The sequence below is a fragment of the Mytilus californianus genome, unplaced genomic scaffold (genome assembly GCF_021869535.1).
Source record: "Mytilus californianus isolate M0D057914Y unplaced genomic scaffold, xbMytCali1.0.p SCAF_4, whole genome shotgun sequence".
Taxonomy (NCBI): domain Eukaryota; kingdom Metazoa; phylum Mollusca; class Bivalvia; order Mytilida; family Mytilidae; genus Mytilus; species Mytilus californianus.
This window is the reverse complement of record NW_026262690.1, coordinates 104,662,479-104,678,184: the sequence shown is the minus strand read 5'-3', so window position 1 is coordinate 104,678,184 and position 15,706 is coordinate 104,662,479. Positions and strand designations below refer to the sequence as shown.

The 15,706-nt window shown below is 32.2% G+C and overlaps 1 protein-coding gene across 2 annotated transcripts; it reads left to right on the top strand.

Annotated features, from left to right (window-relative positions):
• Positions 1-2,702: 2,702 nt before the first annotated feature.
• Positions 2,703-13,845, top strand: LOC127738972 (uncharacterized oxidoreductase SH0585-like). 2 transcript variants are annotated; one of them, XR_008000230.1, is made up of 8 exons: positions 2,703-2,837; positions 7,683-7,762; positions 8,440-8,529; positions 9,219-9,323; positions 9,878-9,992; positions 10,629-10,807; positions 11,545-12,238; positions 13,728-13,845. XR_008000230.1 is itself a non-coding variant. In XM_052250472.1 (7 exons), the coding sequence occupies exons 1-7, from the start codon at positions 2,819-2,821 to the stop codon at positions 11,725-11,727; spliced, it is 771 nt and encodes a 256-aa protein (XP_052106432.1). In that variant the 5' UTR covers positions 2,703-2,818; the 3' UTR covers positions 11,728-12,767. The 2 variants fall into 2 exon arrangements, 1 of the variants encoding a protein (XP_052106432.1); XM_052250472.1 differs by lacking the exon at positions 13,728-13,845 and having other exon boundaries at positions 11,545-12,767.
• Positions 13,846-15,706: the final 1,861 nt, after the last annotated feature.

Below are 15,706 nucleotides of genomic sequence, written 5' to 3'. Positions count from 1 at the left end.
AGGTAGATTAATATACTTATTTATTTATTTATTTAACAGTTTTTTATGAAGTTTTCCATTTATGGTGTCAAGAAATACAAAAAATACATGGGTGTGCTGAATAATATTGCTAATTGTAGTGAGCATGGAATGATTTGATATTTTTTTTTACCTCTTTTACCTATAAAATGAATGCGCGCAAATGTAATCAAAAGCTGTGCGCAAGCGTAAAAACATTTAATCCTCAAATGCGGGCAAATGTTATGCGCCCAGCAATCTACACCAGTGCTAGAAAATGGAAGTAACACTTTAGAAATTTGGTACATCTTAGGGACTTATCATTTTTTACCTGAGAGGGGGGGCTGGTCATTTTGAAATCAAACATATAAAATTTTCTTGATCCCCCCATAATATTTCACCATTTTTATTTGATCCCCCCTGTAAAAACATTTCAAAATGTGATCCCCCCCCTCTATTAAACATTAACATGCCAAAAATTTAACATGCAAAACACTTACCGAGTTATTTCACGGAAATATTGCAAACATGAAATAGTCTTTTCTAATTTCCTATATTGGACTATTAAAGAAAACTTGTTCCTAAGTAACTCTGTAAAAAGTATACTAGTATATGTTCCTCTTTTGCGTAAACGTAAGTTTTACGTTAGGCCTTATAAAAACCTCCATTTAGTCGGTAAACTTTTATATGGAATAGTTCATGCATTTAGCTTGAACAATTCAATTACTCATTTATTGTTACATTTCATTCATAAATGTGTGATATATCATCATAGTAACCCCAAAATTTTGTTTTATTAGCCTAAACAGTACAAATTTTGAGGGAATGAGAGGTCTAAAATGATGGACCCAAATGGATCTTTTAATGAAAACAAAAAGGCACATTTGTGGTGTTCGTCATCTCAGAATCATCAGTTTAGACTTTTGTATCAAAATTCAACTGTTTGTATGCAGATTAGATGAATATTTGATCATTTATTGGAGAATTTATTGCTCTACACTATTTTCTTTCATGATGCGGCTTGATTTTAATTTTTAATTTATACTTAATTTTTCCCAAACTATTAAGCTGATTATAACAAAATGTGAGTGAAATACCGTATATCGGGTTTTTTCGCGTCGGATTTTTTTCGCGATATGATGACAAAATGGGCAGGTTAAATTTTCACTGTGTATAATTTTTGCTGAGTGGGAAAATACACGTGAAAATATAACTGTATCGTATTGTTAAAAATACAAATATCCGTGTATATATGTGATTTATTTTTATTTTAATTTTACATAGATGCAAAGATCTGCAAAATATTTCGGGTTATGACACCAATTAATAGATCGTCTCTAATTAACATTTGTTAACCTGTCACTGATTGCTGTGTTGATCAAAAGGTGTGCCATGTATTTTTAGTAATTTTAATTATTATATAAACAGATACCTTAATTAAGTATACACTTTCTTATGATCTACCATACAACACAAAAGACTCGATAATCAACAGTTTAATGTATGAAACTTTCAAAAAACAATAAATCTGGGAATATGCAGTGAGGGGTCAAATTTTCGCGTTTCTTAAGCTGCCGCGAACAATCGAAAATTAAACACTAGCGAAAAAAACACGATATACGGTATAACGACTGGATTATTCGGGTTATGAAGCACCAATGCATTTTATATGGGACAAAATGACACAAAAATGGCAGCTCCCTACATCACTTAAGTCATGTGATGTCTTACTTACTTGTCATGATATGAATGGTGGTAAAAATATATTTCCATTTGACTGTTGTAATCATCGGTTCTTCTTCACATTTTGTATATTTTGAAGTATGCAAACTACTCATTTCCATGTGCTAAAAATATTGATCCCCCCACTTTGAATTTATAAAAAAATTTGAACCCCCCTTTTCCACACACAGAAAAAAACTTGATCCCCCCTGCATTTTGACCAGCCCCCCCCCCCCCCCCCCTCCCAGATAAAAAATGATAAGTCCCTTAAGCGCTTTTCTGAATTTACATTCATCAGGAACACTCAATTAAACACAAAAAAATTGAAGGCAAATGAAAAATAGCAATTGTATTTTTCATTGATGCTTCGAATATTTATATCTGTGTTACTTTGACCTATATTTTTTTACTTTTTACACATTGTGACTTGGATGGAGAGTTGTCTCATTGGCACTCATACCAAATCTTCTTATTTCTAATTAAAGAATCCAAATGACAAGAATAATGACGAAATGATTGATCTTGATTTAAAGGACATAAATTGTGATAATCAAACAAAATAAGACTGTAGGATATAGTATTAATTAAGCAAGAGTTCGATGCAAAATAAGATGGTTCTCCAACGTTTTTGCAATTTGACATTAATGTTTTGTACAGGCATATTAATGTGAAAACAATGATACGAACAATTCCTGAATATAAAAATGTTGTAGTGTAAAAATCATTTGCCTCGTTGTCAATTCAATGTACCACATCTCGATCCTTATTTTATATAAAAGACTATTTTAAAATCGAGATGCAGATTGAAGTCACTCAGAGCTTCGTGATCCAAAATAACCCCCTCAGAGACACTCTGTCTACGAGTCTGGTTAAGGAGAATCTCAGTCAGAATGACCGAGATACTTCAAATTAGAGGGGAAAAGTATTTTTACAATTTCAATTCTGGAGTGTTTGCTTTTAGAATGAGTCACATAACCGTTTCACTACAACCGCGGCGTAGGTATGTTATTCTAATTATTGACCGGGTTAACATTTAGCCCTTTACAAAAATACCTACCTGTGTTAATATTTCTGTAAAACGGTGATAAAAAAAAACTGTATGATAATGAAATATTCGGGTGAGTTACTTATTATCTATAATTTGTTTATGTAAGTAAAGCATGCATGTGTATTTAATCTTTATCGGCTACAGTGTCAAGTCGTTTTGTTAACAGCTTCCAAAACAATTTACCTTTCAGGCGCTTGAGTACAGGAGCACTGCTATTGCATTTTCTATAAATATACTAGTGTTAAATACTGAGGTTAAAATGAAAAATACCGTATCGAAATCCTATTTTCGTTATATATAGTACGCTTATATGATACATCATGCATAACATGTTAAAAATAGTTCTTGTCAGCAATTATATTTGAGCAGTTTTATTAATTGATTTATAAAATGTTACCTTAAGGTGAATGCTAGGATGAAATTCGGTAATATTTATTTAAGATCAATAGCCTAACAGGGTGATTGATATGTAAAAAAGCTGTACTGTTTGCATAAAACAGTTATATAAATGTTGTCTGCTCTATGGTCGGGTTGTTGTCTCTTTGACACATTCCCCATTTCCATTTTCAATTTTATCTGGTATCCCGTGTATTTGAAATATGAATTTTTGGTTAAACTATAATATCCTTGACCATTATTAAAATTATTAAACGGTTGATTTGCCTGCATGTTCTCAAAAATAAGTAAGAACAATATTGAACATTTAACAAGTGAAACAATATACTGTATATAAAAATAGATTGCCAATGAGACAACTATTCACCAAATCTCAAATGTAAGCAATTATAGGCAACCGTACTTACGGCCTTCAACATTGAGAAAAACCCATGCCGTATAGTCTGCTATAAAAGGCCCCGACATGAAAAATATGAAACAATTAAATTGAGAAAACTTAACATGGGACAGTGGGGTTAATAGATATAAGAAGATGTGGTGTGAGTGCCAATGAGACAACTCTCCATCTAAGTCACAATCGGTAAAAGTAAACCATTATAAGTCAAAGTACGGCCTTCAACACGGAGCCTTGGCTCACACCGAACACCAAGCTATAAAGGGCCCCAAAATGACTAGTGTAAAACCATTCAAACAAGAAAACCAACGGTCTAATCTATATGAAAAACGAGAAACGAGAAATACTTATGAACCACATCAACAAACGACAACCACTGAACATCAGGTTCCTGACTTTAGGACTGGTGCAAACAAATGCAGCGGGTTTAAACGTTTTAATAGGCGCCAACCTTCACCCTACCTAAAACAATATTGTAACATCACAACATAGAAAGACATACTATAAAATATCAATCGAAATGGCTTAACTCAATCAAAAGACATATTAACAAAAACAAGTGAACATACACTGAACGAATAAATTTGATCTATGACACAATGTAAATACATGTTTGTGAGCGCTCTACCCTCCCGTAACCTGGGACAGTGTTGTAACAGCACAACATAAGAACAAACTATAAAAATCAGTTGAAAAGAGTTTAACTCATCAGATCGATTCAAAGCAAAAACAAATGTAACAAAAATAAAGACCGGAGGTTGCAGGGAATTTATAAATCACTCACAACAACAAAAAAAGACACAAAGTACAGATCTGAGAGCACTTGAAGTTACTGACAGCTACATTAGTTCAAAGCCAATAAAAAATACTAGTAATAAAAAAAAATCATGTATTAAGGTCATTGCTAGGGGAAATTCTGTCATATTTATTTAACAGCATTACCCAGAGAGATGTATTGCTACAAGTATAGTCTAATTCAAATAAAATTGAGAATGGAAATGGGGAATGTGTCAAAGAGACAACAACCCAACCAAAGAGCAGAAAACAGCCTAAGGCCACCCATGGGTCCTCAACACAGCGAGAAAATCCCGCACCCGGAGGCGGGCTTCAGCTGCCCCCTAAACAAAAATGTGTACTAGTTCAATGGAAATGGACGTCACACTAAACTCCAAAACATATAAATGAACTAAAATTAAAAAACATACAAGACTAACAAAGGCCAGAGGCTCCTGACTTGGGACAGGCGCAAAAATGCGGCGGGGTTAAACATGTTTTGTGAGATCTCAACCCTCCCCTTATCCTCTAGCCAATGTAGAATAAACAAACACACAGCAATACGCACAGTAAAACTCAGTTTAAAGAAGTCGGAAATTTTTTAATGTTAAATAAATTATCATTTCGGTTAGGCTGGTACGTATACTTTATTTTACCAAACGGTCTAGTTAAATATACATTTATGGTCAAATTTGTAATTTTTTGTGTTTGTGACACTACAGTGGTCATTTCTGTATACTAGATGGCCAAACTATATTGTCCTATTCATTTATCACCGTAATTGGTAATGAAGGGATGGCTTAGCAATTGCCTCTTATACCCCCTTCTTTGTCCTTTGTAATTTTCCCAACAAAAATGTTGACCTCGAATGAAATTTTCCCAATGCACTGACAATCATCTATATTCTATTTTGAACTTAAACACATACTTGTATATATTGAACTATCGTGACATCAAACTAATTATATACTTTGTAATTAGTTAATGAATACTTAAAATAAAAAAACTAGTAGAAAAAAATGACATATATTGTGGGAATTTCAAGATAATAGAAATGAGTCTAATACAGTTATATCAAGTCATTCTCTTGTTTATACTTTATTTCATTTGATTTTTTCGGGGGCTGCTCAGGAGCGGACGAGTCGGGACAGGATTTTCGAAAACTAGGCTTAATATAGAAAGAAAAGTTAATAGATAACAGCGAACATGCTAAAAAATCATATGAATTGTGAGAAACATGAGATTTTTTTATATTTTTTGTCGATTTGTACGCCCTCTACGCTCTATCCTGGATCTGCCACTAGGTACTTGATAAGTCAACAAACTGTACTGTTTGTTTAAAACTGGTATATAATTCTGATCTGGTATCCCGTTTATATGAAATATGATTTTTTGATCGAACTATATTGTCTTTGACAATTATTGAAACGATTGATTTGTCTGCATGTTCTAACAAATCAGCAAGGACAATATTGGATGTTTAACTAGTGAAACTATATACTTTATAATACATTAGATTCTACCAAACAACTCAACTGATTACGATATTTATCAACTCGAGATATAGATCAATTTTAAAACTTATAAATGCTATTTTTGCAGAGCATTTAAAATTGGAAAATAAAACTATCGAATTTTTCTCTAATAACTTTATGGAAATGTTCTGACTGGATATGGCGGGAAATTATACGAGACAAATTTTATCAACTGGGTTTATCAAAATTTATCTGACTGGTCACAAATGCATACAGAATTAGAGAGTTTTGAAATAACAAATCTAAGTTAAACTATTTTAAATATTGGCCTATCCTTTAAAGCATGCTGTTTACATCATTGAGAGTTGACGAAATGGGTTGATGTCTGAATATATCTTTTCGTGATCGGGGATTACTAAAACTCTGTGTCAGTTATCTCAGGCGTGATTGAAAAAAATATATACATATAGAAATGCTCTACATACATGACATATTCATTTTCAATATATTTTTTCGAATTTTGTAATGTTTTATTTTTGACTTATAAAGCATTTTTTTTTTTTTTTTTTAACTTCTACTACATTAAATATTGGCATCATAATGTATATATTACTAAAAATAACACTTATTTAATAATTATCTAAATGAAAATTTTACATGTTTAGGTAAAGAAATATTAATAGATAAAAAAAATAATGCAATTAATAGTAAAAAAAAATACGGATTTTTAATGATTATCAAATTGTGGGGACAATTAAGGGCTTATTCTGACTGTTAAGCGACAACAGACATGTTAAAAATAAGGTAACGCACTTTCAGCAGAAAAACGGATAATTTTGCAAGTTCGGGACTTTCAGGGATTGAATCCTTTCCATCTTTTTGTGGTAATTCTTATGGCTGTACATCTTTAGCTTCATATTTCAGCAGATAAATATTAACCACAATGTCTACAGATCAGGCTTAAGAATGCAATTTCAAATTTCCACAATTTTGCACTTTGTCAATAAATAGTATAGACAGTTTGTAATGTGTTTTTGTGTGGGGGTGATCTATTTCTAAACCCTTATTTGAAACAATACATTTGTAATCTCTTAATATATCTTTCACAAAACATTGAATATGTTCAAAAAGTTTATCATTAAGAACGAAATTGAAAATAAAATATAATTTATGAATAAGCAAGACTGAATTTTGTTCACTTTTTTCATTTGCTTAATTTTTTTTAAGTAAAAAGAAAGAAAATTGGAAGGAGAAAATGGAAGACAATATAAAACTGGGAGAAGGGGTTGATAAAAGGCTTCAGTATAGATGAGAAAAGAGGGACTTTGAGTGCCCCTCCTTCACACGAACACTGTCTACACTATATTCATCGGTCATGTTGGCAATCATGTTTACTTTCCTTTATTTTAGCTTCTGTGGCAATTTTGACAATTTGGTCCATTAACCCCACTTTTATAATTTCTTTTAATACCTTTTCATCTATATCCTTGATATTTTTTAAAGATTTTGACAGGAAAAACATTTTCATAATGAATATATGAAAAATCAAGAGAACTTCTTTTTCCCGCCAAAAAATGTTAATATGTTTCAAAAACACCATCACGATCATGCATTTTTTACTGACAAATATCTTTCGGAGAATAATAACAATTTTGAAACCATTTTATTTTAATTCAAACACAACAACAAACTCCCCTATAATGAAGCCACGAGTTTTATTAAGGATTTATCATTTTTTTATTGTCTAATAAGTAGTAGTAACTACAAAATTTGTATTCAGTCAGTTTAGTAGCACTTATAAAGTTGGCATGTTCATTCAATACATTAATCCTATATACATGTAATTGCCACTTTAACTCAGTCTTTCTATGTTTAGGCAGAGTTGCATTCATTGCTGGTGGTACAGGTATTGTCGGATCGGGATGCGCTAGGTCTTTACTGAAAGAAGGAGCAAAGGTATGTCATAACTTTATCAACTTTGTTTTTTATTAATTCGAAATTGCCAGTTTGTCCCATGACTCAAATTTGTACCCATACCCGAAAAGCATCCATTTTTGTTCTTTGTTCGTAATTACAGGTTTACAAAAAAATAAAACAGTTCCAGACATATATGTTCAACGAGTTCAAAATTAGTTCTCCTGGATGCTTCACTGATTCCAATTGAATAATTTCCCAAAGTATTTTCAAAGTTGGTAATCCAAGTGTGTCCAATGAATAACGGTAACTCAAAAGTTTATAGTTTGGTAAATCCAACAGTTATAGTAAATAAAAAAGTCCACCCGTCAGATATCCACTGATAATATTTTCCACTAGTAATTCATATATAATCTACAATAATGCAATAGCACAGAATAATAATTGGGTCATTGTCTAAAGTAAGAACACTTCTAGAAGATTCCGCACTTTTGTTTTGTCAACATAATACTTTTTTTAGTGCAATCTATGTTTAAAATCAACTATTGAATGGAGTTGTTCAAAATAAATGAATATTTTTTTTCTTATTGAGTCAAGGTAGCCTGCATAGGAGCGCTCAACCAGGTTAGTCAAGATACGCACCAGGTAAACGATTCAGGATCCACACGGAGACTTCAGTGACTGACTTATATATAAAACATATTAATTTTGATCTTTAGGTAGCTGTTAGTTCAAGGTCTCAACAGCGCTTAGATGATCTGAAGAAGAGTTTCAGTGAAGACTTACAGAAAAATCTGATACTTATTGCGGTGAGTTTTGTATGCTAGCTCTGTTATGTGTGTGTGCTGTATAACAAACCAACAAACGGAATTGGAGTGAAGAATAAAATCATCTTGAATTATTTGCTAAATATAATAAGTTTGATCAGGTATAAATGATAAATGAATCTAGGAGGAAACTACTAGTACGGATTTCTGTGCTCACGACAAGTGTTTATCATCACGGTCATCATTGAAACAATTTCGACTACGACTATCGTACTCAGACTCAAATATCAACCAATCAAATTAATGGATTTGGTGTTCGAGCACAAATTTTGTACTCCAATTACTGAGTAAAGTTTCATGACCGGAAGAGAAAAAGTTTTGTGATCATAAAAATCAGTGACCAAAACTGTCAAAGATTAACTTTGTCTGATGGAGTTTTAACAGTACATTGTAGTTTATGAAATGGAAATGAATTGAATGTATATTGGCCAGTCGGACTCTCGCATTTGTTTTAATTTTATAAAAGACAAATCTACTCTATGTAAAAAAAAATACAAAGTAGGCAATTTCTACCCATATGATTTTAAAAATCTGTATTATACTATAGAATACTATGACCTCATTCCAGTTATTTTGACTTATACATGATATAGGCCTTATGAAATATATCGCTTTTGAAACATGACGATGTTTTTGAATATTTGTTACTTTTTAAAATCTTCTCTCTACAGGAAGACGTTGCAACTGAAGCTGGCGCAAAGAAAATTCTTAAAATTTTACAGGATCAACATGGCGGCGTTCATCACGTGTTGTCAGCCTTTGGTGCCTGGTGGGAGGTAAACAATTCATTAAGCTTAAAACAGATTTCAAACTGTTGTATTCTATCACAAATAAGCTACCAAGATAATTTTATTTTACCATATGTCCCCTTAGTTTTCCAACCGTCTCAATAAATGACCTAATTTTTTTTCTTTTTTTTTCTTTTTTTTTATATTATTATTAAAGGTTGACCTGAATTGAGGGTTATATCAGTAAATCGTTTTGTACAGGCAGTTACATGAATGTTTTTAAAGCACTTAAAAGAAACCGAAATAAAATAATATATGTTACTTAGAGTGTACTTTGTGAAAATCGTTTGATATAAACGTACCAGTGATTTTTTTTAGAGTTATGTCCCTTACCCTAGATTTAAACCTGCTTCAGATTTTGAACGTTATAATTATAAAAGTAAATTATCAATAGAAAATATACTCCTAAAAAAAATATTTATATACCCACAATTTTAATACCGACAGAAAGGACAAATTATACATACCGCCTGGTTTGAAGTTTGTGTTTGATGTAGCAGCAGTGTGTATAAAATATCATTATTTTTTCATGAAATTTCCAGGAAGGTCCATTGACAGAACAGAGTGTGGAAGAATTCGATAACCAGATGAACATGAGAGCTAAATCCCATTTCATTTGTTGCAAGACATTTCTACCCGTCCTGGCAAAAGAAAAAGGTAGAATGTTTTTAATGTTCTATTATCTTTGTATTATTATAAGGTCGTATCCGGAGGTTGAGCTAGTGCAATTTTTTAATGCAATTCTAATGTAAAAAAATGATAACGGTAATTTTTCTGTTACAGTAATTATGGTGGTCTAACTTATAGTGACTGTGAAAATAAATCCTAAAGGGGGTCACATACAAACGTATATAGCATCGATATTACCGTTTGATTAACTTCATACAAAATATGGTATCAGACAGTATATATTACTACCATGATTCTGAATATCTGACGTCGTTTTTTTTTTAACATTTATAGTCAAAGATTTTAAAACTTAATTATCTGTCAAACCTTATCGAAATTTGGACTGAAGCTTCATCATAACCAATTTAAACGCTTTTAATTTTTTTATTAATTTTCATGCATTTGAATGGACTTAGATTCTAGAAGTAAATATGCCTATATGATAGATACTGTTTACACTTTTACACCGACATCAGTTAGAAATGGCACAAAATTTGCACTATGACATCAGCAATCAGGGGCGAGACAGAAGATTCCGCGGAACCCTTTACGAACTTTTTAATATACCCTATACATTCTGTATTCTTATTTATCAAAATATAGAAATATGTTTTTCCTTTTCAGATACGACGTATACATTTGTAAACGGACTGTCATGTGAGAGCGTGTTCTCGCCGAACATCTCCCTGCTTGCTGTCGGTGCATGTGCACTAATGGGAATATCAAATTGTGCACAGGCGCAATATAAAGATTCGAACGTAGCAGTAAATGAACTTCGAATTGCAATATTTATTAAACCTAAGGTAAATAATTGTGGCATAGTATTTCAGTTAGAGAGAAAAATGCTATGCTATGCATAGGAACATAAGACCACAGTTTAAGATGGCAGGGGCAAAAATGAGCGCCAGATGAAACTATTTTGTTGGTCATTTATCAAAAATGTTTTGATAAGCAAATAAATTAGAACAATTTTGAAGTTCTTCAACTATACGACATTATGAGATTTTGAAGGTCAATATGATGTAGCTGAAGCTGACTGGCCTTTTAAAAAAATTTGAACAGTTATCGACTGATGGCAAAATATATTGCACCTACTTTTGAAGAAATGGGCAATTGGCACAACTGCCTCAACACGCTAACCACCCCAAACCACATCCCGTTTTGCCGCCTATGGACAAGAAAACATACAAAGAAGCCAAAAATTGAATTAAAGCCTTATATTCTACAATCAAATGCATTTATACTGGAAAAAAATAAATCTGAGTTCAGTTTATTTTAGTAATCAGGTTTTAAAGTAAAACAAAAATGGATCTAAAATAGCTAGGGCAACTTCTTCTTATCATGCAATAATTTTCGCGAATGAGTTATTTTCGCTAATTTCGTAATTACCATACAATTGCGAAATACCCCTACGCGTAAATTTGGTTTGAAAGGAAGATCGGAATCAGGGAAAAGAAAAAAAGATTTAGTTCTAGAAATCGAGAATTTTAAACACCCCGAAAATTAACCTCTTGAATATAATGTTTATTTTTTTTTTCAGCTTGATAAGGACTTAACCAAGGACGACAGAATTACAGTCGTGAATGGAATGAAGATTGATACAGTCGGTAATGACGTCATGGGAGATTTTTTTGCTGATTTCACCAGAGTTGGTAAAAGAGGCCTAATCCGTGTAACCTCCGTAAAAGATATGGAAACATATAGGAAGGATTTCCAGAAGTAGATGTGAAGGGTTTTCAAATAAATGTTGAACTGAAAGACATTCAAATATTATCTATTCAATTAGAGTGTTTGTTGGGACTTGTTTTCCAAGAGTGCAGTGAATGGAACGAAAGAAAAAGGATGCACAAAAATACTTATAAGAGTAGGAGATATACCATCTCAATTTTATTTTAACGAATATTAGTATTTCAGATTGATAAGGACTGGGACAATCCGATACTTTCTTTCTTATCCTTAGTTGTTTTGGTTTCTAGTGAGACGCAAGTATTATGATATTTCATTGGACAATTATTCTGGTAACAGAAGAAAGTAGTACATGATGAAAGGTGAAGGACTGGTGATCCTTGTAGAACACACAATTTACTGATAATTTTGAATAATACAAAAATGTATGAATGAATTTTAAAATTGAGGGCATAGATAGCCTGTTTCTAAGATATGAAGTACCTGCATGGTTTGGTTTATCCAAAATTCCGGTAACCAGTGCTGTACGGTCTGGTGTTTAAATACAGGTATATTGATCCCGCTTCAAAAAAAATGACAAGTTTTAATTACACGACTTTTCATTTGAATAATGTTTATCTTATGGTAATAACCTTTGACAACTACAGAATACTATTTTATTAATAGAAAACTTTAGTCTTGATTTATAAGTTGAGATTATGTCGTTTCATAAAAGAGAATAATGTAAATTTATCTATATTCCTATGCAGCAAGAAAACGAAAATGGTGATCCCATTTTATATTCCCATTCTAAATGATGGTGGTATATTGCAACCACCAAGTCCATCCGTTCTTCAATCAACATTTTCGTCACACTTTCGTCGAAAACTACTGAACAGAATGACTTCAAATTTGGTCTGGAGCTTGACAATGTTGAGTTGTAACGTGTGAGAGTTTTTTGGATCAGTCAGACACCTATACTTTCGTTTCTTGATTCTTTAAATTACGAGTAGGGTATGCTTTGCACGGCAATACTAGCACTCCTGGTTTTAATTTGGAGAAAGCATTCAATAAAAGCAATCTTTTCATATTCTTTTATACATTTAATGTCTTTCTAAGTATTTCTTTTCCATATGTATATTCTCCTTACAAAAGATGAGAATTTTGCACAAATGTGACCTACCGAATTAAACTTATTAGATCTTATTACCGGGTTTGTACTAACATGACACGACGGTTGCCACATGTGGAGCAGGATCTGCTTACCCTTCCGGAGCACCTGAGATCACCCCCAGTTTTTGATGGGGTTCGTGTTGCTCAGTCTTTAGTTTTCTATGTTGTGTTTTGTTTACTATTGTTTGTCTGTTGGTCTTTTTCTTTTTTTAGCCATGGCGTTGTCAGTTTATTTTCGACTTATGAGTGTGAATGTCCCTCTGGTATCTTTCGCCTCTCTTTTGCACAACCTGTGGCTTGAAAACTCTGTGACCTATACTATAATACTCGTAATTGAATGTAAAAACTATAGAATTATACGTTTATGTTTGCTTAATTATACATGATTTTTTCTTGGTATATGTAAATGCTAGAATGTTTTGGGTTTTGTTTTGTTTTGGTCACAAATCATATCAGTTGATATATATTACAATAAAATGTTGATACTATTTGGTATCAAAATATATATATACACCTTTGAAAATAGCACAGTAAACTACATTTTGGCAAAGTATTAACGCCAAGACTACCTTAACTTCAAATCGTCCTAAATATGCATGTAAGATATTGGTTGATGTACGTTAAGCATCAATTGATAGAATTTAAACAACGACCTACCCTGCCTTAATCATTGTAACTAAAACGATTGTAACGAAAACAATTAAAGACCAACTAGTTTTTCTATATTGTTTAATAAAGCACTATTAAATAAAATTAATATAATATGTTATCTGCAGTTTGTGAATAATACTAGTATCAAACTACAACGTTTGTTTTATATCAGTTCAAAATGTGTGTATATCTATAGCACTAGACAGTTTTAACAAAAAATCTTCTAAACTTCAGATTCTTTTCCAATTGGAGACTGGCGTAGCTTAGAACGTCTGTCTTGGAGTTTTGTCTTATTCTTTTGACCCAGGACAATATGTCGGAGTTTCTGTGCAGCACTATGGTCATCATAACGAAATGTTTCTTTTATAACGATTTCGGTACTAACAGATGACAAACATGTATCTACAAATTCCCAGCATGCCCTCTTCAAATCAACAATGTCAAATTCAACAGCACTACAAAGAAGTCCAACAACAGTCGAAGCATCCATGGTGACTGATCCACAGTGCAAAAACAATAAAAATGAACGGAACACTTCGATGTCGTAACTATCAATTATTATTGTAGTCTTGGTGCTACTTCCGATTTTCTTCTCATCTTTGGATTTCTTCGACCTTTTTTTGGTATTCATGTCTTCCCGCGACTGCTTTACAAACATGTCTAAGAAAGCTTGACTCCTTATTCCAAGTATCGACTTTAATCCATACACTGGAATTCTCTGTTGTCCAACAAGAAACATGACGTCACACAAGTCCGGCATGGACAGAATATAGCGAATATTATCAACCACAGCCTGTATCTTTATAACCTTCATCGAATCATTGGTTGACTGTATGTCATCTATATCCTCTAAATCGTCTAAATCGTCGTCTGAGGAATCATCATCTGCTTCATTAGATGAGAAATCTGAATCGTCCGATGAATCAGCGGCAACCATTTGAGCTGTTTTCTTGTCTTTGTTTTCATCGGAGACATATACAGGAGAATCGTAGCCAGATGAACCCTCGTCGTCGCTCTTGTCCAGATTCAGCAACAAAACCTTTTCTCCAAGCTTAGATTTAGGAGTACTAGTAAATAAAGCCATCTTGGTATTTAAACGTGTGTTTTCGACTATCGAAATCAAATATCTTTGAAATATCTAAAACTTTGTGGAATTTATATACAAAAGTCATCTGTACTTTTGACATTTTGAATTTTGATATGCCAGGTTGTAGTGGCATACAGAGACAAACTTAAGGTGTCGAAGATGGCATACTGAACTCTTAATGTCGGCTTGGGGTAATCAACATGTCAAATTACATTCATGCCATGTGATTAGATTGTTAATTATGATTAATCAGCTTTAAAAACTTGTTTTGTTTAACGAGTAATTAGTGAAAGGTTTATTTAGCACTGTAAGTTGATGAGGTAGAGCATGGAAGTAAAATGGAATATATATAATACTTTCAATGGTAGAGTCAACTAAAAAAAAACATAAGGATAAGAAATCGGGGATTTATTTCTACAGTCAACCTTAATTGTTTTGAAAGATAATTTATTTTATTAAATAATTCTTTATTGCCATATAAGTAAAACATGATATTTGTGACAAATACAAAGAATAACTACAAAAAATAAAATAAACTGATCTGAATACATATATATATATATATATAAATACAATATATTTGAAGGATTCAGCATGCTTTCTAGTTTTTCAATATTCGACAGATTTGGAAATATAGGATTATCTATTAGGATGTCATTAAAAAGTTAAATACGTAATCTTTAATTATTTTGACAGTAGAGGAGAAAGTGGTTTTCATCTTCTGTGGTTTTACAAGTTAGACATATTCTTTGGTTTCGGGGTATATTCAGATATCTGCCCTTTTCTATAAGTAAATAATGGTCACTGATTCTATTCTTTGTAAATAAACTAAAGTGTCACCATCCATTACAATATCTATATATATACACAAAGCCATAAGAACCTAACATTACGTAAACGGATGCAAGCCGAAGACAACTTATGAGACACTATCATTAAAATAGACATCTAATACATAATCTCAAAGGCAACAATTTTACTTGTAAAAAATTATAATTATATATATAAACGTCTAGATTACAACATGTTTTCTACGGTAAAACGTAGGATAAAGGGAGCTAGCTAAAAGAGGTACCATATTCTCATTACACATAAGATAATTGAGTATTTCAATATCACATAGATA